The sequence below is a fragment of the Bufo gargarizans genome, chromosome 1, assembly GCF_014858855.1.
Source record: "Bufo gargarizans isolate SCDJY-AF-19 chromosome 1, ASM1485885v1, whole genome shotgun sequence".
NCBI lineage: Eukaryota > Metazoa > Chordata > Amphibia > Anura > Bufonidae > Bufo > Bufo gargarizans.
Genome location: NC_058080.1, coordinates 730,794,289 through 730,820,605, shown reverse-complemented (window position 1 = coordinate 730,820,605; position 26,317 = coordinate 730,794,289). Strand labels below are relative to the sequence as shown.

The 26,317-nt window shown below is 44.3% G+C and overlaps 1 protein-coding gene across 2 annotated transcripts in view; it reads left to right on the top strand.

The window, feature by feature from the left end:
* ADAMTS12 (ADAM metallopeptidase with thrombospondin type 1 motif 12) overlaps window positions 1-26,317 on the top strand; it is a 584,548-nt gene that overhangs the window by 5,800 nt on the left and 552,431 nt on the right. For both annotated transcript variants that reach the window (XM_044276409.1, XM_044276408.1), the window contains exon 2: window positions 15,285-15,643. In XM_044276409.1, coding sequence (XP_044132344.1) covers window positions 15,285-15,643 — 359 coding nt within the window. The remainder of the gene's footprint in view (window positions 1-15,284; window positions 15,644-26,317) is intronic.

The following is a 26,317-nucleotide window of genomic DNA, read 5'->3' as shown; positions in this document are numbered from 1 at the left end:
ATGGTGGTACCATTTGAGCACTGTATGGTGGTATTATTTGAGCAGTGTATGTTGGTATATTAGTTATGTATGATGGTATTATTTGAGCACTTTATGATGGTATTATTTGAGCATTGTATGGCAGTATTATTTGAGCACTTTATGATGGTATTATTTGAGCATTGTATGGCAGTATTATTTGAGCACTTTATGATGGTATTATTTGAGCATTGTATGGCAGTATTATTTGAGCACTTTATGATGGTATTATTTGAGCCGTGTTTAGTAGTATTATTTGCGCATTATATGATGGTATTTTTTGAGCAATATATGGTGCTATTATTTGTACACTGTATGGTGGTAATAATTGAGCTATGAACTATATGATGGCATGATTTAGTCACTTTATGGGGTTAATTTTTGACTGCTATATGGTGGTTTTGTATAGTCACTGTATGGTGATATTGTGTGGGCATCGCATGGCAGTATTTACACTGTGTGGCACTGTTACTGTACAGTATATGGTAGTGATGTACGGAGGTGGAGGCACTATGTGACACTGCTACTTGGGCAACTGTAAGGAACTGCTATTTGGCCAATACAAGTCGTAGTTATTCGGGCACCATACTGTGCGGCACTTTAGTGTGGTCATTTATACGTTGTATGACCGTGCACCATATAGGGAGGAAGGGCCTCATTTATCCAAACTGTCTAATAGTAAATCATGGCAACCAATCAGAACTCAGCTTTCATTTCTTAAACTGCTCTGGAAAAATAAAAGCTGAGCTCTGATTGGTTGCTATAAGCGACAAATAAAGTCTAAATGAGGCCCAATATCTGTCCTGTGTGTAGACAACAAGGACTATGAGCTTATCAGGTAACATTACTGTGTGGATAATGGTTGGATGAAACAATTACCAAGTGTCACCATCATAGATACTCATCAGTGGCGTGCCAAGGGGGGGCCGGGTGTCGGCTCTCAGGGGGGTGCCAGAAGCAATTAGCGGTCCTGTCACTCACCGCTCAGCTCCCTGAGGTCCTCCCCTCCTTCAGGCCAGCCACACTCTGAATGGTGAAGCAGGAAGACTTCTCCCCACTCCACCATTCAGCCTGCAGGCACGGATCGCGCTGCCGGCATGTGTGGGCGGAGCCTGCAGGCCAGAAATCTGCATAAGCTCCGCCCACACAGGGCTGCAGAGCGATCTGTGCCTGCAGGAGAGAGAGGACTGTGAGTGAGCTTCAGGAGCGGGACAAGGGGAGGAGTTACTATTTTTTCATACAGAGGGGGCACAGAGGTCTTTATTACTATGGAGGGGGCACAGAGGTCTTTTTTACTATGGAGGGGGCACAGAGGTCTTTATTACTATGGAGGGGGCACAGAGGTCTTTATTTCTATGGAGGGGGCACAGAGGTCTTTATTTCTATGGAGGGGGCACAGAGGTCTTTATTACTATGGAGGGGGCACAGAGGTCTTTATTTCTATGGAGGGGGCACAGATGTTTTTATTACTATGGAGGGGGCACAGAGGACTTTATTTCTATGGAGGGGGCACAGAGGTTTTTATTACTATGGAGGGGGCACAGAGGACTTTATTACTATGGAGGGGGCTCAGAGCCAGAGGGCATACTACAATGAAGGGGGCACAGTGGGTATTATTACTGTGAAGGAGGCACATTGGGGATTTTTACTATGGACGGGCCACAGAGGGCATTACTAGCACAGTGGGCATTACTACTATTAAGGGGGAACAATGGGCATTATTACTGTGAAGGGGGCACAGTGGGCATGCTTACTATAAAGGGGGGCACAATGGGGATTATTACTATGAAGAGGACACAATAGGGATTATTACTGTGAATGGGGCACAAAGAGGGCATAACTACTGTGAGGGGGTAAATTTTTTTTAATGTATTGGGGGGGGTGCCAGAGAAAGGACCTGCCCCAGGTGCCAAACACCCTAGGCATGGCACTGATACTCATATCTATCTATCTATCTATCTATCTATCTATCTATCTATCTATCTATCTCATATCTATCTATCTCATATCTATCTATCTATCTATCTATCTATCTATCTATCTATCTATCTATCGCATATCTATCTATCTATCTCCTATCTATCTCATATCTATGTATGTATGTATCTATCTTTCTCCTTTTACTATGTCAGTGCCCCCCCCACCGCTCCTTTAGGTTTACAGTCTGTCTTTCGTTGCCCTCCTCCCTCCGCTGTGTTTATATCACCACATTTCTGCCTTCTCTCTCAGCCGGGAATATTCCTGATACTTTTACAACTGTTTCCTTTACGAGTCCTGCTTTCCAGCCACTAAATAAATAAAAACACACTCATAACATAGCATTGACACACACTGTACTGATGTAGCAGAGCTGAATTTGTTATTAAACCTTTCTGCCGTCTTCTGGAGAGGGCCCGAGGCTGAGTCTTAGCGAATTTGCACCTCATCATAAATTAACAAATTCTCTGGCAGCAGGGGGGGGACGGGGGGGGGGGGGGGGGACAAAGAATGGTGCAAAAAGCCAGTCTTTATAAATGACCCCCATAAAGTCTATTAGAAACTTGTAGAACTTTCCATCGCGTGATTAAGCTTCATTCATATAAAACCAGAAGACTCCTCCAAGCTTCCTGTCCTTGAAGGGGTGGTCTGTCTGTATCCTCAGGATAGGCCATCAGTATCAGATCAGTGGGGGTCTGAGCCTGGCACCACTGATCAGCACCCACTTCCTAGGCCGTTGACATCACGTTTATCATTCACATGTCCAGGGTGCAGCTCAGTCCTATTTAAGTGAATGGGGCTGGGCTGCAATACCAAACACAGCCACTATCCAATGGACGGCGCTGTGCTCGGTAGGGTGCACAGAGGCCATGTCGCTCACAGGAGTGCATGATCGGCGGCGGTGCCGAGTGTTGCACCCCCACTAATCACATGAATACGTCATCAGTATTAACCACTCGGACAACCCCTTTAAGGGGTTTATTATAACTATCATCTGCAATACACTGTACACCTGCACTCGCCCTGCGGCCTTGCTAAGCCTTGTACGCGGTTTACCAGTTTTATTGTAGGTTTGTCTGTGATGTAGCAGACACATTACAAGTGACCTGTGAAACACCTGCTTTACCAGGCCCCTCCTGACCTCATCTGCAGCCGGGAACTGGTTTTCGATAAAGATATTGGGGGGTCATTTACTAACAGCACAGTTTTTGGCATAAAAAAGTCACACACCCTTTTGCAACTTTCTAAACCCTGTGTTAAAAAATGTTGCTGAACGCTTTGTTTTCACGCCGTCCTTGCCACTTGGGAGTGGCGCAGGGCCGAGGAGGGCCGGGCCCCGACCATGTGCCCAGCATAATTTATTACCACTAAAATGGAGTGGATTTCAATCCAATCACAAGGATTAATGGATAAATTACTCGCTATCAAAGACCAGCGAAAAACAACGGTCTTTGATAAATGACCCCCATTCTGTCTCCCCTCTTCCATTCTGTATAATATAATATAAACATATCTTCCATTTGCGTCGTCTTTCACGCCTCTCGTGCATTCTTACAAATGTATAATTATTTTTCATGTTCTGCCCGTAATGGTCGGACTCGCTCATCATGAGCGGCTCCACATGGAGGATCTGCATGCAGATAAAGTAGCGGATTTGCAGGGGGCGCTATGTATTTTATCTCCACGGGCCTTAATATCATTTTTCATGTATCAATTCAATGAACGTCATTTTTTTAAGTGAAGGATTAGAGAGAACGGTTCTAGAGAAAAATGATTGGGGGAAGTTAATCTTCAAGGAGCCCCATGACATCCTGAGAAGAATATTCAGCTTTGTTAAGACCAGGGACCACAAAACGACCAATTATTTGCTCCAAATCGTCTACATTCCAGTTAGGGCGCAGACTGACAGTAACAACATGTGCAGAGGAAATGCTTGAGAAGAAACATATGGCATCCCATATCTCTGGTCAAGGATCATTAGCTGCAATGTGATCACCAAGCCAAAACTAGGCCTTAGAGCTCATGGTCGTATGATCTTATGGATCCATAATGCTGAGCTTATAAAGGTCCATAGGTCTATATGGGATCTGCAAGAAAAAAGTCAATGGAAAAATGTTGTCGCCCTCGGAATGCAACAACGGTAGTGTTGATCGAGCATGCTCGGCCGAACACCAGTCAGTGTATTTAAATCTAATTTAGCCCCTATTTCTGGTGGGGTTCGAACTCACAACCTTCTACATTACAGCCAAGAGTGTTAACCACTACACTATAGAGCTTACTACTAGTAAGTATTCCTATACAGCAGAAGTCCCATATTAATTTAATTTTTTTAGTAACTGGCCATGCAGCTCTATAGTGTAGTGGATAATATTTTTGGCTGTAATGTAGAAGGTTGTGAGTTCGACTCCCACCAGAAACTTTTCAGAAATAGAGGCTAAATTAGATTTTAATACACTGGGTGTCCCCAAGCACTGACTCCATGTATGGACATAGCTATATATGGAGTCAGAGCAGGGCCTCCTAAGCTGAACTACAGTCCCAACACCCTCCCCTCTTCCCATTGACCCATTATGCTCGGGTGCTCTGTAGAGCAGCCGAGCATCGGGAAGTATTCTACTCGAGCACCAGAGCACACGAGCACTTTGGTGCTTGATCAACACTAAACAATAGCAAAGCAAAAAAAAGTCAAGGACATATAAACCCTAATAAATGGGGAGTCTAGGGTCTCTAGAGCAGCAGTGGTAGCACCAGCACCATGACCCTGGTTTCTAAGGTGGCCCACAGATACTTCAGCCAGAGCCATAGTTTGTGCATTGGGACCTATGAACTTTACATTGCACCTCTCACAGGAAAATTCCTTTAAATGTCAGTGGAATTTACCTATAATCTAATATATATAGGGTCTACTAGATCATCCCCAGATATTTGATCACGGAGGAATAATGTTTTATTTTTTTAGGTGTGGGTCTGAGGGGTTTGACCTGCACCTATCTGAGTTTGATAGCATATCCTTGTACCTTCAAAGTGTGAGATGACACAACACCTTTAATAGGAGTTGCACAGTACTAGAAATACAGGGCCACATTCTTCCAAAAACAGCCCGCAGGTTCTGTGCAGTATTGCAAGTGCAGCAAACCCCTGAGGAGCTGGAGCAGAGGATGGGAGTGCTAGTGGGCCTGATGACGATGTGTGACAGTGTACTCTCTCAGGCCGTTGCTCCCTGGGGTCAATGCAGTGAAGGAGGGGCACCCATGGCATTGGCCCTCAGATTACTCAGATGGCAAAAATATCTGCTATAAAGATCTCTGGCTAATAGCTGTGTTCTGGTAGCCGTGGTGGTAGTGTCCACTATTCTCGGGTGCATAGGGTGTCTTAACTTGTTTCCCCTCTGCATCAGTGGATTCTGGATTGCCTTAAGCTGGGTTATCTCACTGTCTGCCCTTCTCTTACTGTAGACATGCAAATCCTTCTAAAGTTCTTGCTTGCTTGCTTCTCCTGGAGCTCATGTAGGTGAAGCTAGGGAATATGGTAGAGGAGCACTTGGACAATGCTCCTTACCTTCTCCCTCTTCATAGCTAATGTTCTGGAACCAGGGGGTGGATCCAGCCCACACCTTTGGTCCCAGAGAGGACTGGGTCAGGGTAGTTAACGTTGGCCTTGCCTGCCTCATGCTGGAACAACGGAGTGTGCAGTACATAGCATTGACATTGTAAACATTATATAACCTACTAAACTTTGCAGACACACCCAGGTCTGGGGTACTGCACACGTCACCCCCATTCACGTCAATGGAGCTCGGCCACAATGCCAGAAACAACCCAGGGACTTATGGGGCCACGTATTTCTAGAGCTGTACAACGCCTTTACCTGTCTATCTTCTTGCCTTACGGAAACAAATGAAGAGATATTTTATTAGGTCATAGACCTGACGAGGGGCAGATTGAGTCCATTTAGGTGACATTCGCTGCAAAACTGGAAGTTTACAGCATAAATTGTTCACCTCTTGTAACCGCACATTTCGCACACAGCTGCGAGAGGAACTGGCAAGTTAAAAGTCAGATAAAATTAGCTCAGTTCTCAGGCTTTGTGGTTTGGAAGAGAAGTATCGTTGAACGAGGGTCGGAGATACAACTGGGATTGGACATAAAAAAGTGCAGATGTTTATTTCATCCTGCACAGTGGCGGATTCTGACCCCAGTATAAAAATACTATAAACAATCCAAAATATATAGCAAAAGAAGAAGCGGTAGATGAAACCTATATTACATGCAAAGCCTATAGTAACAGAACTATCATAAAAGAATGACCAAACCCGTCAGAGGATGGCAATGACCACCATGAGGTACCATAGAAGCCAACTGCCTCATGTGACATTCCTTCTCAGTTTGACCAGTGGTTCATCTCAGCACTTCCAATGAGACACATGTTTGGGCACAGTAGGTCCATGTAGAAGTCTATGGGTGTCATACCAGAGCTTCAGTGGTGTAAGATCCACTTAAGGTCCTATCTGGGTGCCCACTATTTGCGTAGCTATGTACGTTAACGTGGGTACGTAACGTGTTCTGTCTGCAATATAAGGGTACGGTCACGCGGTCAGGTTTCCTGATGCGGTTTTGGAAGCCAAAATCATGAGTGGATCATAAAAGGGGAGACATTATAAAGGACAGATACAACGACTCCTATTTTTTTGAATTCACTCCTGGTTTTGGCTTGACCGGACCATGTGACCGGACCCTTAGACACTATGTCTGACTGCTGCGCAAAGCAGATTTGTTCTAAACAGGCTTTATATGACAAGTGCTGAAGGACATATTCTATAAAACAGAGTGGAAAGTGTAAAAGCAAGAGATACTCCTGGAAGAGCAAGCAATTCTCCCAGTGCCTCATTCTGACTAAATGCTGACCTCTTCTTCTTCTTCTTCTCCTCCTCCTCTTTACTCCCAGTCAATGTCAGGACCAGCATAGAAATATTGTCTGAGGCAGCGCCTAGGAGTGAAGGAGATGGCAAGCTGCAGGAACGAGGAGAGATGTGCTCTGAGCCTGATCTGGGCTCTACACTAGTTTGAGGGGTCAATATTTGTTTAGAGGGTCTCATGTAGAATGTGTTGCAATGCCACTGCCACAGAGGCCCCATAGAAATGGAAGATGGGTTACAGCAGGTTCTGGTAGACTGAGAGTTGTTGATAGAAGACATGTCCCACAGTCTGTGGCTCTCCATAATTCATTTGCAGCACTTTCAGAGTGCAAGAGCAACGTGGAGGATGGCTCAAGCACAGTGGGTGAGAAACAATCATCTCCCATGCCTAAAGTATGTAAGACTGCAGCCAAAGACAAAAAGGAGAAGGTGAGGACTGATAGTAAGCAGCTGTTGGTGGGCGATTCCATCATAAGAGGTGTGAAGTTTAAGGAGAATGGTGTTTTGAGATGTCTCCCTGGTGCTACCGCTAGCAGGGATAGACAACATATCCTTAATATTGTTAGGCAAGCAAAGCTTGAAAGGGAGGTGGGTGTCATTGTCCATCTTGGGACAACTGATCTGGCTTGCAATAAGGTTTCAAAGGTGAAAGAAGCTTTTCACACACTTGGAAAGGATATACGGGAGGTTACATGAACTGTTTCATTCTCTGCAGTTTTGCCTTTGCATAACCTTCAGCATGACAGGAAGATGCGCATTAAGGAATTCAATGTATGGCTTGGTGAATGGTGTCTGAACCAAGGGTTTGGCTTTGTGTCTCATGTTAGCTCTCGTTGGAATGGAAAAGAACTGTACAAGAAAGATGGTTTGCATCTTTCTCTCAAGGGAACGAATGTCCTCAGTGAACAGTTCCAAGTATTTGCTAAGGAGTATATCACTGAATAATTATCCTACTTAAAACTTAACTTTTAGTCATTAACATTTAAAATAAGTCCCACAGAAGTATTTAGATAGCTGCATATATAAGATACAGTGGACTTATGCACAATGAGGCACAGGGTAAGTAAACAAATAAAGAGCACGAAATTGGACTAAATAGTCCCACTCACGGTTTGATGATTATTCTGTTTACGGAGATATATCGTACCGCAGCAGGATATACGTGTTTGTAGTGGGAAGGTCCACAGGAACTGATAGAGAAGTGTTGTAGTTATCGGCTCTTCTTATAAAGGACAGGTGGGTAACTGGGAAGATAAAATCCCTAGCCGACTGATGAGGCCCTGCCTAAAAGCGGAGAGGTCTCCCGCCTATATGCGGGAGAATCACCCCCTGAGGGAGCGACCCCACTTATCGACGGCTGTCCCTGTTATCCTGTCCCTGAAAAATAATATCTCCCAGTGTCAGTACAGCCTGCTAAGGAGCATTTAAACTAGGAAAGGGGGGGAAAAGAGTGACAATCCAGCAGTCCGACTGCCCCCCCAGAACAATGCCAGAAGAGGCCAGTAGCACAAAGGTTAAGAAATGACAAGCTCAGATTCTTGTCTACAAATGCTCACAGTTTAAGAAATAAGATCAATGAACTTGAGGCTATAATGCCATCTGAGAATATAGATGTAGTGGCTGTTACTGAGACGTGATTCAATGGAAGCAATGACTGGGATATAACAATACCAGGGTTCTCTCTATATAGGAAAGACAGAGAAGGCAAGAAGGGGGGAGCGGTGGCCCTGTATGTGAAAGATAGCATAACATCTAATTTAATGCAAGTTAGCGAGACCAATTTAGAGTCAGTTTGGGTTACCTTGCAGCTTGATAATCAGAAGGTAACTCGTGTAGGTGTGATATATAGACCACCTAGCCAAGTCAAAGAATTAGATGATCTACTAGTTGAGGAAATAGCTAAAATGACATTGAAGGGGGAAGTTATCATTATGGGAGACTTTAACCACTTAAGGACCACAGGTTTATACCCCCCTAGTGACCAGGCCCTTTTTTACAAATCGGCACTCCACAAATTTAACAGTTTATTGCTCAGTCATGCAACTTACCACCAAAATGAATTTTACCTCCTTTTCTTCTCACTAATAGAGCTTTCATTTGGTGGTATTTCATTGCTGCTGACATTTTACCTTTTTTTGTTATTAATCGAAATTTAACTAAATATTTGCCAAAAAATGACATTTTTCACTTTCAGTTGTAAAATTTTTCAAAAAAAACGACATCTATATATAAATTTTTATCTAAATTTATTGTTCCACATGTTTTTGATAAAAAAAAAATGTTTGGGTAAAAAAAAAAAAAATGGTTTGGGTAAAAGTTATAGCGTTTACAAACTATGGTACAAAAATGTGAATTTCCGCTTTTTGAAGCAGCTCTGACTTTCTGAGCACCTGCCATGTTTCCTGAGGTTCTACAATGCCCAGACAGTAGAAAACCCCCACAAATGACCCAATTTTGGAAAGAAGACACCCTAAGGTATTCGCTGATGGGCATAGTGAGTTGATAGAACTTTTTATTTTTTGTCACAAATTAGCGGAAAATGATGAATTCTTTTTTTTTTTTTTCCTTACAAAGTCTCATATTCCATTAACTTGTGACAAAAAATAAAAACTTCCATGAACTCACTATGCCCATCATGAAATACCTTGGGGTGTCTTCTTCCCAAAATGGGGTCACTTGTGGGGTAGTTATACTGCCCTGGCATTTTAGGGGCCCAAATGCGTGCAAAGTAGTTTAAAATCAAAATCTGTAAAAAAATGGCCGGTGAAATCCGAAAGGTGCTCTTTGGAATGTGTGCCCCTTTGCGCATCTAGGCTGCAAATAAGTGTCACACATGTAGTATCGCCGTACTCAGGAGAAGTTGGGCAATGTGTTTTGGGGTGTCATTTTACATATACCCATGCTGGGTGAGATAAATATCTTGGTCAAATGTCAACTTTGTATAAAAAAATGGGAAAAGTTGTCGTTTGCCGAAATATTTCTCTCACCCAGCATGGGTATATGTAAAATGACACCCCAAAACACATTCCCCAACTTCTCCTGAGTACGGCGATACCACATGTGTGACACTTTTTTGCAGCCTAGGTGGGCAAAGGGGCCCACATTCCAAAGATCACCATTCGGATTTCACCGGCCATTTTTTACAGATTTTTATTTCAAACTACTTTGCACACATTTGGGCCCCTAAAATGCCAGGGCAGTATAACTACCCCACGAGTAACCCCATTTTGGAAAGAAGACGCCCCAAGGTATTTCGTGATGGGCATAGTGAGTTCATGGAAGTTTTTATTTTCTGTCACAAGTTAGTGGAATATGAGACTTTGTAAGAAAAAAATAAATTAAAAAAAATCATAATTTTCCGCTAACTTGTGACAAAAAATAAAAAATTCTAGGAACTCTCCCCAAAGGAAAACTCGCGTCTCGCGAGATGACGCCGATCGGCGTTAGTGTGACCTGGCAGAGCCGCAGCATTGACGCCGATCGGCGTTAGCGAGACGGGAGGTGGTTAATCTTTCTGATGTAAACTGGAAAACCAAAATAGCTAGTCCTGCCAGGAGTACAGATATTCTAAATTCCCTACTGGGATTATCTCTACAGCAAGTAGTGGAGGAGCCAACCCGGAAGGAGGCCATTTTAAATTTAGTATTCACAAATGGGAATTTGGTATCTGATATTACTGTAGGGGAAAGCTTGGGATCTAGTGATCACCAGTCAGTGTGGTTTACTATAAGTACAATGACTGAGTCACACCACACAAAAACAAAAGTTTTAGATTTTAGAAAAACTGACTTTTCTAAAATGAGATTAGTGGTATACGAGTCCCTATCAGATTGTGGCACTATTGAAGGCAACAGAAAATTGCATTAGGCTTGTCAGTAAAAGCAAAAAAAGGAAGAGACCACTGTGGTACTCAGCAGAAGTGGCCAAAATCATTAAAAACAAAAAGATAGCATTAGTATAGAATTAGTAAAATAAATAAACGAGGATGACAGGCAAATTTATAAGATTAGGCAGAAAGAGGCCAAACAAGTTATAAGAGCTTCTAAAGAACAGGCAGAAGAGAAATTAGCTCAATCAGTGAAAAAAGGCGATAAGGCATTCTTCAGATACATAAATGAAAAAGGGAAACTAAAACAAGGAATTACCAAATTAAAAACAAAAGAAGAAAGGTATATGGAAGAAAATAAAGAACTAGCTGACTGCCTCAATGAATACTTCTGTTCAGTTTTTACAAAGGAAAATTAAGGAAAAGGACCTCAGTTAGGAAAGAAGACTAATGAATCTGTTGATGCATGTGTCTTTACAGAGGAAGAGGTTCTAAGTCAGCTGTCTAAAAGTAATACAAATAAGTCACAGGGGCCTGATGGGATGCACCCAAAGCTATTGAAAGAGCTCAGCGGTGAACTAGAAAAACCATTAGCAGATTTATTTAACCAATCACTGGTAACAGGAGTCGTCCCAGAAGATTGGAAATTAGCAAATGTTGTGCCCATTCACAAGAAAGGTAGTAGGGAGGAATCGGGCAGCTATAGGCCAGTATACCTGACATCAATAGTGGGGAAATTAATGGAAACCATACTTAAAGGAACTCTGTCACCAGTTTCTAACCCCCCTTTTAAAACTATTGTTCTCTCCATGGTGCCCTTGTCATTACAAAGCTGTTGTTATAAGATAAATCCGCCCTGTAGTTTTGATAAAAATCGCTTTTATCTAACCTGTCAATCTTCTGGATAAGGTGCCCAGGGCGTTTCTGAAGGTCTGAACCTGCCGCTCTCCGCCGCCGCCGTTGGTGCCCAGCTCCTCCCATGATCCTTTCAGCGCCACCTGGATGTAATGAAATCCGCCTCCGGCTCTCCTCAGTGCCCCCTCCTCCTTTTCAAAGATCCCGCGCGTGCGCACAGGCCTGTGCCTGATGCGCCCGTGCAGACTTTTAGATTCTGCCTCGTTGAGCGAAGTGCGCATGCGCGCGCACGCGCGCGGACATGCGCGAATGCGCGAACGCTCAACGAGGCAGAATCTAAAAGTCCGCACGGGCGCATCAGGCACAGGCCTGTGCGCACGCGCGGGATCTTTGAAAAGGAGGAGGGGGCACTGAGGAGAGCCGGAGGCGGATTTCATTACATCCAGGTGGCGCTGAAAGGATCATGGGAGGAGCTGGGCACCAACGGCGGCGGCGGAGAGCGGCAGATTCAGACCTTCAGAAACGCCCTGGGCACCTTATCCAGAAGATTGACAGGTTAGATAAAAGCGATTTTTATCAAAACTACAGGGCGGATTTATCTTATAACAACAGCTTTGTAATGACAAGGGCACCATGGAGAGAACAATAGTTTTAAAAGGGGGGGGTTAGAAACTGGTGACAGAGTCCCTTTAAGGAGAGGATTGTGGACCATCTAAAATCCCATGGATTGAAAGATGAAAACCAGCATGGGTTTACTTCAGGGAGATCATGTCAAACTAATCTTATTGATTTATTTGATTGGGTGACTAAAATAATAGATGGCGGAGGTGCAGTAGACATCGCTTATCTAGACTTTAGTAATGCTTTTGATACTGTCCCACATAGAAAGCTTATCAATAAAGTGCAGTCATTGGGCTTGGACTCCCATATTGTTGAATGGATTAGGCAGTGGCTGAGGGACAGACAACAGAGGGTTGTAGTCAATGGAGTATATTCAGACCAAGGTCTTGTTACCAGTGGGGTACCTCAGGGATCTATTCTGGGACCCATATTGTTTAATATCTTTATCAGCGAAATTGCAGAAGGCCTCGATGGTAAGGTGTGTCTTTTTGCTGATGACACAAAGATTTGTAACAGGGTTGATGTTCCTGGAGGGATGCACCAAATGGACAAGGACTTAGGAAAACTAGAGGAATGGTCAAAAATCTGGCAACTAAAATGTAATGTTGATATCTGAAAAGGAATAGGGATTTAGGGGTCATTATTTCAGAAGACTTAAAGGTAGGCAGACAATGTCATAGAGCAGCAGGAAATGCTAGCAGAATGCTTGGGTGTATAGGGAGAGGCATTACCAGTAGAAAGAGGGAGGTGCTTATGCCGCTCTACAGAGCACTAGTGAGACCTCATTTGGAGTATTGTGCGCAGTACTGGAGGCCATATCTCCAGAAGGATATTGATACTTTGGAGAGAGTTCAGAGAAGAGCTACTAAACTGGTACATGGATTGCAGGATAAAACTTACCAGGAAAGATTAAAGGACCTTAACATGTATAGCTTGGAAGAAAGACGAGACAGAGGGGATATGATAGAAACTTTTAAATACATAAAGGGAATCAAGAAGGTAAAAGAGGAGAGAATATTTAAAAGAAGAAAAACTGCTACAAGAGGACATAGTTTTAAATTAGAGGGGCAAAGGTTTAAAAGTAATATCAGGAAGTATTACTTTACTGAGAGAGTAGTGGATGCATGGAATAGCCTTCCTGCAGAAGTGGTAGCTGCAAATACAGTGGAGGAGTTTAAGCATGCATGGGATAGGCATAAGGCCATCCTTCATATAAGATAGGGCCAGGGGCTATTCATAGTATTCAGTATATTGGGCAGACTAGATGGGCCAAATGGTTCTTATCTGCCGACACATTCTATGTTTCTATGTATTAGTTTAGAGGGATTGGTCTGGCGTCCGTGTTTGTTTAGGGGATTTCGTCAGGGGGTCTGTGTTTCTTTAGAGGATCGGTTCTGGGGTCTGAAATTTGTTTATGGGGATCTGGTCAGGGGTCTATATTTATTTAGGTGATCTGGTCTTGAGTTTGTATTTACCTAAGGGATCTAGTCTGGTCTGTATTTTGCTTAGAAGATCTGGTCTGGGCTCTGAAATTTGTTTAGGGGATCTGGTCTGGAGTCTGTATTTTTCTGGGTAACTGGTCTGAGGTCTGTATTTTGTTTAGAGGATCTGATCTGGGGTCTGAAATTTGCTTAGGGGGATCTGATCAGGGGTCAATATTTGTTTAGGGGATCTGGTCTGGAGTTTGTATTTTATTTAGTGGATCTGGTCTGGGGACTGAATTGTTTTTAGGGAATCTGGTCTGCGTCCATATTTGTTTAGGAGGTCTGGTCTGGGGTCTGTATTTATCTAGAGGGCTCTTGTCTGGGGTCTGTATTTGTTTGGACAATCTGTTGAGGAGTCTGTTTTCATTGGAATTCTTTTCTGATTATTACGCACTACTTGTGTTTCAAATGCCTTAGGCCTCATTCACATGGCCATGCCCGTATTGAGGCCCGCAAACACCCGGTCCACAATATGAGGCCACCGGCCGTGTGCACCCTGCATCATGGATGCAGAAGCATTCTCTTGAATGGGTCTGCAATCTGGAAGGTGTAGTGTGGAATGGAGGCAGTGCTTCCGTGGGGTTTTTCTCAATGCCTCCACACCACAAAAATAGAACATGTCATGTTGAACGGGTCTGGATCTGTCGCGGCAGCTGCACGGAATTGCTGAGCATGAGGCCTTAGGCTGAGGCTCTTTTTAAATGGCATATGTTAAAAAAAATAAAAGTTAATACATCTCTTTTTGAAATATACATAAAAAAAACACTCCAGAGCTCACTAGAAAATACAACACCCCTTGGGCTGTCCGCATCCGTTCCGTGACCCTGCAAAAAAAAAAAAAAAAATAGAACATGTCCTATTCTTGTCCATTTTGCAGACAAGAATAAGCATTTCTATAATAGGCGGCCTGTTCCGTAAACTGCGGAACATACACGGGCGGCATCCATATTTTGCAGATCCGCAAAACACGGTATGGTCATGTGCATGAGCCCTTACTCTGGTCAGTTCAGATCCTGCTCAGGGTAGGTATCTTCTAGATAATAAGCGTTAATAGATTCTGGTGCCAATAGGAAGAAAAATGAAAAAATAAATAAATAAAATGAAGCTTATAGTTATGGTAGTGTCCACCAAGCTGTTCTGGCCGGTAGAGTGCTCTTTGCTACTTCAGCCAATCCTCTGAAGTCCAACGGTGATGTCACTTACTTCCTTAAGAAAGCTGGTGATGACCAAACTTCCAATGCATTTCGTAAACTTTGGGTTCTTTCCTCAGGAGTCTCAGATATCCCAAGAAGTGGATGGAGTGATGGGACGTGGAATGCAAAGGGCCAGGAGTGGTCGGTTTATGAAAATTTGTCCCCAATTAAGTGTGTTTTAAGCATTTGCTGGTTTAAAATCCAGAATTTTGTTGGCAACTATGGGTTACCATTTTCATTTTCGAAAGAACGTCTGAAAAATTAGCTAGAATTTGATTGGATGCTATAGGTAACTACTCCACTTGGCACCAGTTTTGACACCCCTTGGAGGATGACTTCTTTAGTGATCATCCTAGTGTTAGGTTCTAAATTCTCTCATGTTCCTGTTGTTTCAGACCATCTTACCATGAACTTACCTCCATCGTATGAACTGGTGGATCCCGTCAAGGTAGACGAGTACGGCAACTTCCTATCCTATACCTTAACCCATCATGAAAGACTTAAACGAAGAAAACGGGACATCCGGTCCGAGAAGGTGCACTACAGGATTCGTCAGGGAACTAAGGATTTGTATTTGAACTTGACCGTCAATGAAAGATTTCTATCTGATAACTATATTCTTGAAAGAAGAACTGGAAACCAGAGTGGAGTAAGGATTACCCCTCGATCGGGACTGTCCTGTCATCTCACCGGCACGGTCCAAGAACCTGATATCGGGATCGGTTACGCGGCTATAAGTACTTGCAATGGACTGGTAAGAAGAACCTTTTCTTCTATTCATTGATAATAGATGAAGATCTCAAGTGCATTTCCACCTATAATGTAAAGTAAAATATGTTCCAATTGTTACAATTCCTTAGTTATCCAGGTGACAACCAATATGGTTGCTATAATAGCTTAATCCACAGTAGTTGTCACTCAGGTTTCCCAGACTCCTTGATGGGAAAAACGCCTTAGTGTTCGGAGATACATCAATCTGCTCTTGTAGACAATCCTTCATCATTGGTTGGGGGGCTGACGCATTTCTGTTTACACTTGATAGAGTTGACAGAGAGCGGAGTCACTGTGGTTGCCATGTTACTTCAGAAGGATGCGATTGGATTGGTCGTCTCATTTGATATGTGATACATAAGAGAGGGCTGGTAGGGCAGATGTTGAAATAGCCAAACTGTGTTGGCAAAGAAGCCGTGAAGAAGGACTTGTCCTTTCTGCCACAACTCTCTCCCTATAACAGCTCAGGGGCTTGCACTTTCTGCTGCAACTATCTTCCTATTACAGCTTAGGGAGTGTGTTCTTTCTGCCACAACTCTCTCCCTATAACAGCTCAGGGGCGTGTACTGCCTGCTGCAGCTAACTTCCTATTACAGCTTAGGGGGTGTGTCCTTCCCGCTGCAGCTATCTACCTATTACAGCTCAGGGGGTGTGTCCTTCACACTGCAGCCCTCTTTCCTGTAACTGTCACAGTTTCTAACAGTAGCTACATCTGATGGCAGCTGAAGGATGGAATTGAACATGCGCGTCCACCCCAGTGAAAAATATGGAAAACAGCAGGTGGCGCTATACAAATATATTGTATTGAATAACTCTGTGGATACAAAACATTTAACGTACGTGCAATTACAAAAGTATGAAAACTGTTGCGTTATCTTGGGACAACCCCTTAAAATGCAGAGGGGTGAAACCCACAGTAAATCTGGGGCAAATCCATAGCAAACTCTGCATGTTACATTTTGCAGCAGATTTTCCGTCAGATGCGGATGTACCCTCCTGCTATATCATACTGCTTATGTAGCAAAGATAGATTTATGCTAGACATGATACTCATGGTGCAGGGTGTATTGTACCATCTTTAAAAGTCCATATTCAAGGGTGACACCCGGACCACTCCCAATTCTTCCGCACCATATTTATCGCACCAAATCCCTATTGTCCAATAGTACAATAGATTATTAAAGGACCCGGGAGATAAACCCGCCATATGAATGGTTAAACGTGGGTACGATGCGCCGATTTGAATGAAATGTTATGTGGTCGGGCTATATTTTTTAATGGAATTAGGGCTTCATACATACATTTCGAGTGGACCAGAGTCCATGCGTTCGGGATGGTTATCTATTAAGGGTAATAAAGTTGGATGTAGGCTGAGGTGCAGTAAAACATTGGCACTATCGGGCGGTATTATTTGGAAACTGCATGGTAGTAATATGTGGGAAAAATATGGCAGCATTATGTTAAGATTTTGAAAAGTATATTACTGCAAAGTATATGATCACTATATGACAGTATAAGACATTTGCATTATATGGCAGTGGGTTGATTTGGTGTGAGAGCGTCCTCCTTTTCTTGCTTCGGGTTTATAGTACAGCTTCAGTCCTCGTCTTGTTCTACTAGATGCCGGTTACACTACAAAATATCCTAATGGGATAGAAGTTTGGTTCAGTAGAACCATGTGGATACAGGCGTTACCCCCATCTCAGGAGGCTGAATCTTGCTACTAATAGCCAAATACATAGATCCCCTCTATCCAGTCTAGACAATGCTGTGTGAGCTAAACAGCCCAGACTCCAGACTGATACATTGTAACAAACTAGCACAGTTGTATCCAGTCTAGACAATGCTCTGTGAGCTAAACAGCCCAGACTCCAGACTGATACATTGTAACAAACTAGCGCAGTTGTATCCAGTCTAGACAATGCTCTGTGAGCTAAACAGCCCGGACTCCAGACTGATACATTGTAACAAACTAGCAGAGTTGTATCCAGTCTAGACAATGCTCTGTGAGCTAAACAGTCTGGACTCCAGACTGATACATTGTAACAAACTAGTACAGTTGTATCCAGTCTAGACAATGCTCTGTGAGCTAAACAGCCTGGACTCCAGACTGATACATTGTAACAAACTTGTACAATTGTATCCAGTCTAGACAATGCTCTGTGAGCTAAACAGCCCGGACTCCAGACTGATACATTGTAACAAACTAGCACAGTTGTATGGAGTCTAGACAATGCTCTGTAAGCTAAACAGCCTGGACTCCAGACTGATACATTGTAACAAACTAGCACAGTTGTATCCAGTCTAGACAATGCTCTGTGAGCTAAACAGCCTGGACTCCAGACTGATACATTGTAACAAACTAGCACAGTTGTATCCAGTCTAGACAATGCTCTGTGGGCTAAACAGCCCGGACTCCAGACTGATACATTGTAACAAACTAGCACAGTTGTATCCAGTCTAGACAATGCTCTGTGAGCTAAACAGCCCGGACTCCAGACTGATACATTGTAGCAAAAGGTTTTTCTAGTTTTTCTCCTGATAGACAGATTGCGATGCCTCCTTATGTTTGTGTCAGACTTGCAGAGCAGCTCACATTTTCTGTTTGACTTACAAAATGCAGAGGAACAGCTGGCGCTTTTTTTCTCTGCAGAGATATTAATATCCTAATATAAAGCCGCCAAAATGGTCTGTTGACAGTGAATGCCGCCACGTTACCAGCTGCCGGTTTTGGACATTGATTTTAAATAATACCTGGCTCCGCTTGCTTGGTATTTTTCGGATTACTTTGTAGAACTCTATCCATTGTGGAAGAAAAGGAGCAGCGATGCAGACGGAGGGCTGAACGATGCCTGTTGTTTTCTCAGTAGTTGTACATATTCTCATTTAAACAGAATAGCTTTCTTTGCAATCACGTTCTGTGCATTCACTGCCGGCATACGGTATACTAACCATTGCGCAATTCTATGGCTTCTGCCTGTGAAGCGCTAGCAGTCTGCAGAGTGATTGTCTGAAAAAAGTTGCAAAAGCAAAAAGTGTTACATTTTTGTTTTTGGGAGGGGCAGGGAAAAAATATTAACGGGGCTGTCTTTGCACAAACAACCCCTTTAATATGCAGTCCAGCTCCTCAAACCTCTCGGCAAACAGCCGATTGTGCTGGGGCGAGCAGAGAAAGTTTGGTTTATGTGTCCATTTCAGCTGCAGAATGACTGGGATCCAACTGCAGCCATAATACCGCCTATAGGCACTTCACTACACTCATTTCTATACATATTAGTCTACTGGGCTAAATATTAGATGCTCATGGGCTGGGCTTCCCATGTGAGGACTGCCTCCAAGGATCAGCACTGTTGCCCTGCTTTATTGTGAAGGTTATATTCACATGGAGCGGTAATAGTGTGCCAAAGAGTTACACTATTATAACACTGCTGCTAACCCAATTTTTTTGTCATAATGTAGGTACTGTAAAACTGTGGCAAAAACTCTGTCTGTGTATGTGCCGCACTAACATTAACATACCCAAAAAGGGAAGCATTAATTAATGTAACACTCCAGGCAAAGCTGATGCATTGCGTTAAGGGTGGGACCTGAGGGGCGGTGCATGACTCAGGGATGTCCCGCCCTCTCAGGCCCTAGACCAGGCATAAAAGAGTATATCAGTTGAAGACACGAACCCAGAGGTACTGTAGCTGCACATTTATTGTCACGCCCATGGGTATGGTCGTGACTCCTTGGGAGCCGCATGCAGTTGCCCGCGGTCTGGGTGTTGTGTCAACTGCAGCTTGGGGCACTTAGTTGTTTGCCTCAAGTGCGGTTGCCGCGGACAACAGGTATGCGTGGGGTTGCCTCTGTGTGTGTGTTTGTGTGCACTTTCCTTGTCTGGTGTGCACTGTGACAATTCCCTTCACTTGTGGCTGCCCGTGGCAACGTTTTGTATTGTGTACATGTGGTGGCAGTGTCTCGGCCTCCTGGCTGACTCCCAGGACATGGTTGCCACGCATGTCGTTGCCTGCGGTTTGGTTTGGTTGTTCAACCACAGGTGAGGGCCGCTAGTATGTTGCCTCACTTGTGGTTGCCGCGGGCAACAAGTTGTTATTTTGTATGTCGCAGTATAGCAGCCTGAGCTGGTGCTAGGCAGCTTGCTGCAATGTGCATGCGGCTGCACCTGGCAACCTGTCTTTGTTAGGTGTGTCTTTTGTATGTCTGGTGTGCACAGGGTTTTGGTTATGTGTGCACTTTCCCCCTTTAAGTGGCTTCCATCCTTTGCCTGGTGTAGGAAGGGTTAACTCTCTCTTTGTGTAAACACTGGGTTTGTCTGTGTTTGGGTGTGGACACCAGTTTGTTGAGCACAGGATCCAGTCAGTGTGTCTGTGGCAGGTAGGTGTGGAAGTGCTTTTCATCCTCCTGCCATATACATAGGCTGTTCATGTTTCTATCCCCTTGCAGCTTGGCCAGTTTAGACTCCTGTTTCTCCGCGTCCAGGAGGAACAGGTTGTCTACCCAGCTCCTAGCTCAGGGATCTGCGGGGGGTCAGTAGGGATCCGAGGTTCCTGAGTATGAGCCCTTCTACCATCAAGGTCGGCTCATACAGCTAGGAGTCAGGGTCAGATTAGGGATGCGCTAGGAGGTGACCTGCTCCCTAAGGCTACTTTCACACTAGCGTTCAGAACGGATCCGTCTGCATTAAAATGGCAAAAAAAAAGCTAAGTGTGAAAATAGCCTCGGACGGATCCGTCCAGACTTTCAATGTAAAGTCAATGGGGGACGGATCCGCTTGAAGATTGAGCCACATTGTGGCATCTTCAAACGGATCCGTCCCCATTGACTTACATTGTAAGTCTGGACGGATCCGCACGGATCCGCACGCCTCCGCACGGCCAGGCGGACACCCGAACGCTGCAAGCAGCGTTCAGCTGTCCGCCTGTCCGTGCGGAGGCGAGCGGAGCGGAGGCTGAACGCCGCCAGACTGATGCAGTCTGAGCGGATCCGCTCCATTCAGACTGCATCAGGGCTGGACGGCTGCGTTCGGGTCCGCTCGTGAGCTCCTTCAAACGGAGCTCACGAGCGGACCAGCGAACGCTAGTGTGAAAGGAGCCTAATTCTGTCGTCCTGGCCGAGCAGCCACTAACATCTTCTGGCATTGCATGGCTGAGGGTTTCCACCATCCTCAGCCGTGACATTTATAGGGTAAGTTGTGAATACCAGCAGACAAATTGGTGAAAGATTTCTCAGGGCCCTGTTTTACTACATCACCCCCAGGACTGGACCTCCAAGAGAGAAGACAGCTCCAGTAGGAAGTTTGAGATCTCAATTAGACTGAATGCTGAAAATAAACCTGTTAGGCTGGTGGCCGGTGTCCGTCACTTACCAGCTTTGGCTCCACTCACCCTGTGTGTATTGGGATTAGTGCACAGTGAACTTCCTTACAGCACTGCTAGGGTTCATCCTTCTCTCTTGCTCTCTGTCCAGCTGCTCACTAAGGTGCTGATCGTCCTTCCTATTTATCTGGGCTGTGAATCCACCTACTCGTCTGAGCTTTGGGGTTTTCCCAGTGTCTAGTAACCAGATCTCTTGTCTGGCTACCCACGTACCATACCTTGCATGACTATCGATTCTGCTCTTTGCCGCCGGTCCCGAACTTGGAAATTCTATCTGTATTATGCACGTACTCAGCCTGCCCTGACCTTGGACTGTATTCAGACTATGCCTTTTTTGCCTGCTCCCTTAATGCTTTGCAGCAGTGTCGATCAGCCAGTGATGCAGACTTCACTGCACCGGGGTTCAAGGGTGAATTCCAGGGAATCGCCGGGATAACGCCCTCAAGTTTAGCTCAAAGTCAAATTGGTTAGTTAGCACATTGGGTCCACACCCACTGTCTGTTACACAACCCTTAAACCACCTAGTAATATTTAGCAGTACGGTAGTATTATGCGGTATATATATGACGGTATTATGTGAGCTCTTGTAGTAAGCATCATTTGTATACTACATATTATTTGGGCACCATACAGCAGTAGTGCAGGGTCTATATATGACAGCATTATTATGGCACAATATGGTATCATTATTTGGGCTGTATTCACAGTATTATGTACAGTCCTGCATGAAAGTATTATTTAGTGATTGTATGATGATACCTGCATACTGCATGGCTGTATTGTGCGTGCATTGTATGGCAATATTTTAGGTTTTTATTAAAAAGGTACTATATGTGTACATTATATACAATTTGTGAAATTTCAAGAACAAGGGAGATTCGAGGGTTTTAATCATTTTATATAAAACTGTCCATGGGCATATGGTCCCTTACGGTATGTGCTGGGGGTATAAACTGTGGATGGAAAATGTGCAGCATTGTTTATACAGTGAAGTTCACAGTCAAAGTCTGAATATGACTCATCATGGATTTGCCACAGATCCGAAGCCAAATGTGTGGTAGCTTTTCTACAGCAATATACATCCCGTTAGCGCATGTTCACACAGAAGAAATACATGTCAGGAAAATAGGATTCTTTTTGCTGTGAACCTTGGGCAGAAATCCAAGGCTGACCCTTGTAATTCTGCTTCAATGTACACTGCTGCAGAATTAGCCTGTGAATAAGCCCCACCTGGTGCGGTTCCTGCGCCGAGAATCGTCATGTTAATTGTTTTTACGCAATGCCATAGAAAACGCTGTGGCATATGAACAAAAATTTAGGAGCCAAATTACATTTTTTAGTCGCCAAATTTAAAATGCATATAATAAAAAAAAAAGGACTTGACGGAGAAGATGAGATGCAGGTCACAGTAATGAGCCAGCACTACATGTAGGAGAATACAGGACCACATGCCTCTTACATCCAGTGACATCTTTTGGGGAACAAGGTGACTTAAAATGGCGAATTGCGCGGTTTTGATTTTTTTTTTCTGTTACAGCCTTCACCAGAGCGGACATATTTTTTAATATTTTAATAGCTCACACTTTTTCGGATATGGTGATATGTAATATGGTTATTTTTTATTGTTTGTAAATTTTATATGTCAAATTGGGAAAGGGGGCGATTTAAACTTTTAGTATTTTGGTGTTTTTTTAACTTTTTTTAAAACTTTTTATTTAATAACCATTTGCCCCCTTAGGGGCTATAACCTGGATCTTTTCATCCCTTGTCCTATTCACCCCGATAGAGCTCTATTAGAGTGAATAGGACTTTACACTCTCCCTGCTGCCCTAAGCATAGTACACACAGCAGCAGGGAGATTACCATGGCAGCCGGGGCTTCAGTAGCGTCCTGGCTGCCATGGTAACCGATCGGAGCCCCAGCAGTGTAATCTGCCACTGCCACCAATGGAGTGGAGGGGACCCTGTGGCCACCATATAACAATGAGGGGGGGGCCTGGGGCCACTGCGCCACTAATGATACTAATAATGGGGGGGCGCACTGCACCACCAATGAATGTAATTAAAGAGGACCTTTCATGGGTCCAAAGAATATGAACTAAGTAGCAGGCTACATAGAGCGGCGCCCAGGGATCTCACTGCACTTACTATTATTCCTGGGCACCGTTCCGTTTGCCCGCTGTGGCCCCCGGTATTTTCAACATTTAGAGCAAAGAGGAGGAGACGCCAGTGTCTCTCCTTCTCCCTGACAGCAGCGCTGACCAATCACAGCTCAGATCTCAGAGACGGGGAGAAAAAAACCTCCCTCGCTCTGAGCTGTGATTGGTCAGCGCTGCTGTCAGGGAGAAGGAGAGACACTGGCGTCTCCTCCTCCTTGCTCTGAATGTTGAAAATACCGGGGCCACAGCGGGCGAATGGATCGGCGCCCAGGACTAATAGTAAGTGCACTTAAATCCCTGGGCGCCGCCCTATGGAGCCTGCTACTAAGTTCATATTTTTTGGCCCCATGAAAGGTCCTCTTTAACTCATTTATACAAGTGTCGGCAGCGGTATCACAGACCCGGCCTCAATAACAGGGCATGCGATCCGCGGCAATTAACCCCTCAGATGTGGCACCTGAGGGGTTAATTGCTGCGGATCGCATGCCCTGTTATTAAGGCTGGGTCTGTGATACCGCTGCCTATACTTGTATTAATTAGTTTTACATTCATTGGTGGCGCAGTGGCCACAGCTCCTCCCCTCCTCCTCCCTGCTATCTCCCCATTGGTGGCAGTGGCGGCCGCGTCACAGTGGGGAGGGAGGGACTCCCTCCTTCTCCACTGTGCTAGTGAAGAGAACATGGTGCGTGCCATGTTCTTTAACTAATACTAGGCCTCGCAGCAGCGCGGCGGTCCAGTCGCAAATGAGACTAAAAAGTCTTGTCGCCATCTGCAAATTTTGAGGCGCATTTGCGACCGTTTTGGTCGCCATCTGTAGCCCTGTATATGACCATGTGCAACATGTCGCCCCCCCCCCCCCCCCCCAGGGCCGATCGTGTTCCAGTGGTGTGGTGCGGCCCCTATAGTTTTCTGTGTGTGTCACGGTGCTCCTACCTGGATACCGTTGCTCCCCAGGGTTAGGCTCTGAAGCAATAAAGGGGAGAGTGATTGTGGAGGTGGAGAAATAGTCGAGTCCAGACCTTTATAAAGTTCAACAGCTTTACTTGCATCAACTTGTATCCAGACAATATTCAGGCTTTTTAATATTGATGGCCTATCCTCAGGATAGCTCATCAATATCACATCAGCGGTGGTCTGACACCCGGCACCCCCGCCGATCAGCTGGTTGAAGAGAAGGCTGCGATCTGTGCAAGCGCAGCCTTCCCTTCATTGTTTACTCACTCGCCGTCGACATCGCATCGGTGAGCAGTGTAATTACAAGAAGCCATCCCATTCACTTCAATGGGACGGCTCATTCCTATTCAAATGTATAGGAATGGGTTGTCTCATTGAAATGAATGGGACGGCTTGTAATTACACTGCTCACCGCTGCGATCTCGACGGCGAGTGAGTAAACAATGAAGGGAAGGCTGATCGGCTGCGGGTGCCGGGTGTCAGACCGCCGCTGATCTGATATTGATGAGCTATCCAGAGGATAGGTCATCAATATTAAAATCTCGGAAAACCCCTTTAATATATTGATAACCAACATTAATATCCAACATCAATATGTCCTGGCTGGCTCGCTAATAGGAAAGAAAAGAATGTTACTTAAAATATTGAAAATCAATATTACCGTAATTTCTAGCTTTAATATCTCCTAAATTATTTGCCAATGTAATAGGAGCAATATTAATAGATAATAATACTAATCATCAATAATTAACAGACAGTATTCCCCTTTAAACTTCTAGCCTGAGGACCAATCTGTGTCTATCTATACCCTAGCTACAATGCCTCTAGCTTCAGTGTTACCAGAAATAACTTTACCTTTACTTTTACATTACATTTTTACCTTTATGTTACAATTAGTTCCATATGCCAAAATCTACATATATAGGGTTTAAAGTATCACAATGTAGACAAAGTATACATAGCGTTAGGATACAGATTGCTCTTATCTCCTCCATCTAGGACCTCACAGGAAGTAAGCACCTGCCTACCCAGACTTCCTGATGTAAGCATAGTCCAGGGGGCTGGGTGACTACTAACAAACCGCATGGCAGGGTCCAGCTATTGTGACCAGGACTGATTTTCAGCCCCGTAACGGCAGCCAGGTTACTTCCGTCTAGATCCCAGCAGACTTGCGCGACACAAAGCAGTAAAATATTATTACATTTTTATTCTCTGCAATTCTTAGAAATGATGGAAAGTGCGTCCTTTTATATTTCCATCAGTGTGCTCTGTGACAAGCGAAACCTGTAATAATAATATCAAAGGAGTAAATCAGCTAGATGAAGTGTGCGGGACATCTTGAAAGGATCGATTGTTCCTCTCAGAAGGTTATTATGCAGTTATTGTTTTGCAAAGGAAAAATGAATCAATGTGAGACTGAAACCTGCTTATTATGTCAAGGAGCAAATGTGGAAATAATGGACTTTAAGGAGACCTTCTCAAAGAACAGGGAAAATGGTAAAAGGGGTTGCGCAACTTTAAACTTTTTTCAACAGACTTCACAGAGTTGCCCGACCAACGGTGGGGATCAGACTTACATGGTCCCCACCACTAGATTCCAGCTCCACAGGTCCCGAGTCTTCCTGAATCAATGTCCTGTTAACAAAGGCCACAGGACCGCTGCGACCACCTGTCTTTCACCCATGCTGCACGTGACTAAGTAGAGTACAGCAAGGGGAACAAGTCAGCGCTGCAGCCAGTGATTGGCTGCACAGTCACATGATTTAGAGACATTCGGGACCTACGGAGGTGGCCGTGGAGTGATGGCGGTGGAATTCAGTGGCAGGAACCAGGTAAGTATGATCACCACCGTGGGTCGGGCAACTCTGTGAGGTATGTTAAATAAAAGTTTCAAGTTGCACAACCCCTTTAAGACCTCGTATATCAAAACTGTCTAGCATAAAACCAGGCTTTGTGGCCCACAGCAACCAACTAGGCCTCTCTGTTTCTTGGGCCATGATCATACGTCACTACGAATTCCATGGGAAGTGGATTGGCTGTGGTTTTTCCATGGATTTTAGTATTGAAAATGTGCAAAAATCTGCATGAAAAATTAAAGCTGAACTCTGATTGGTTGCTATTAGTGATGAGCAGCAGGTGCAATATTCAAATTTGCGATATTTCACTA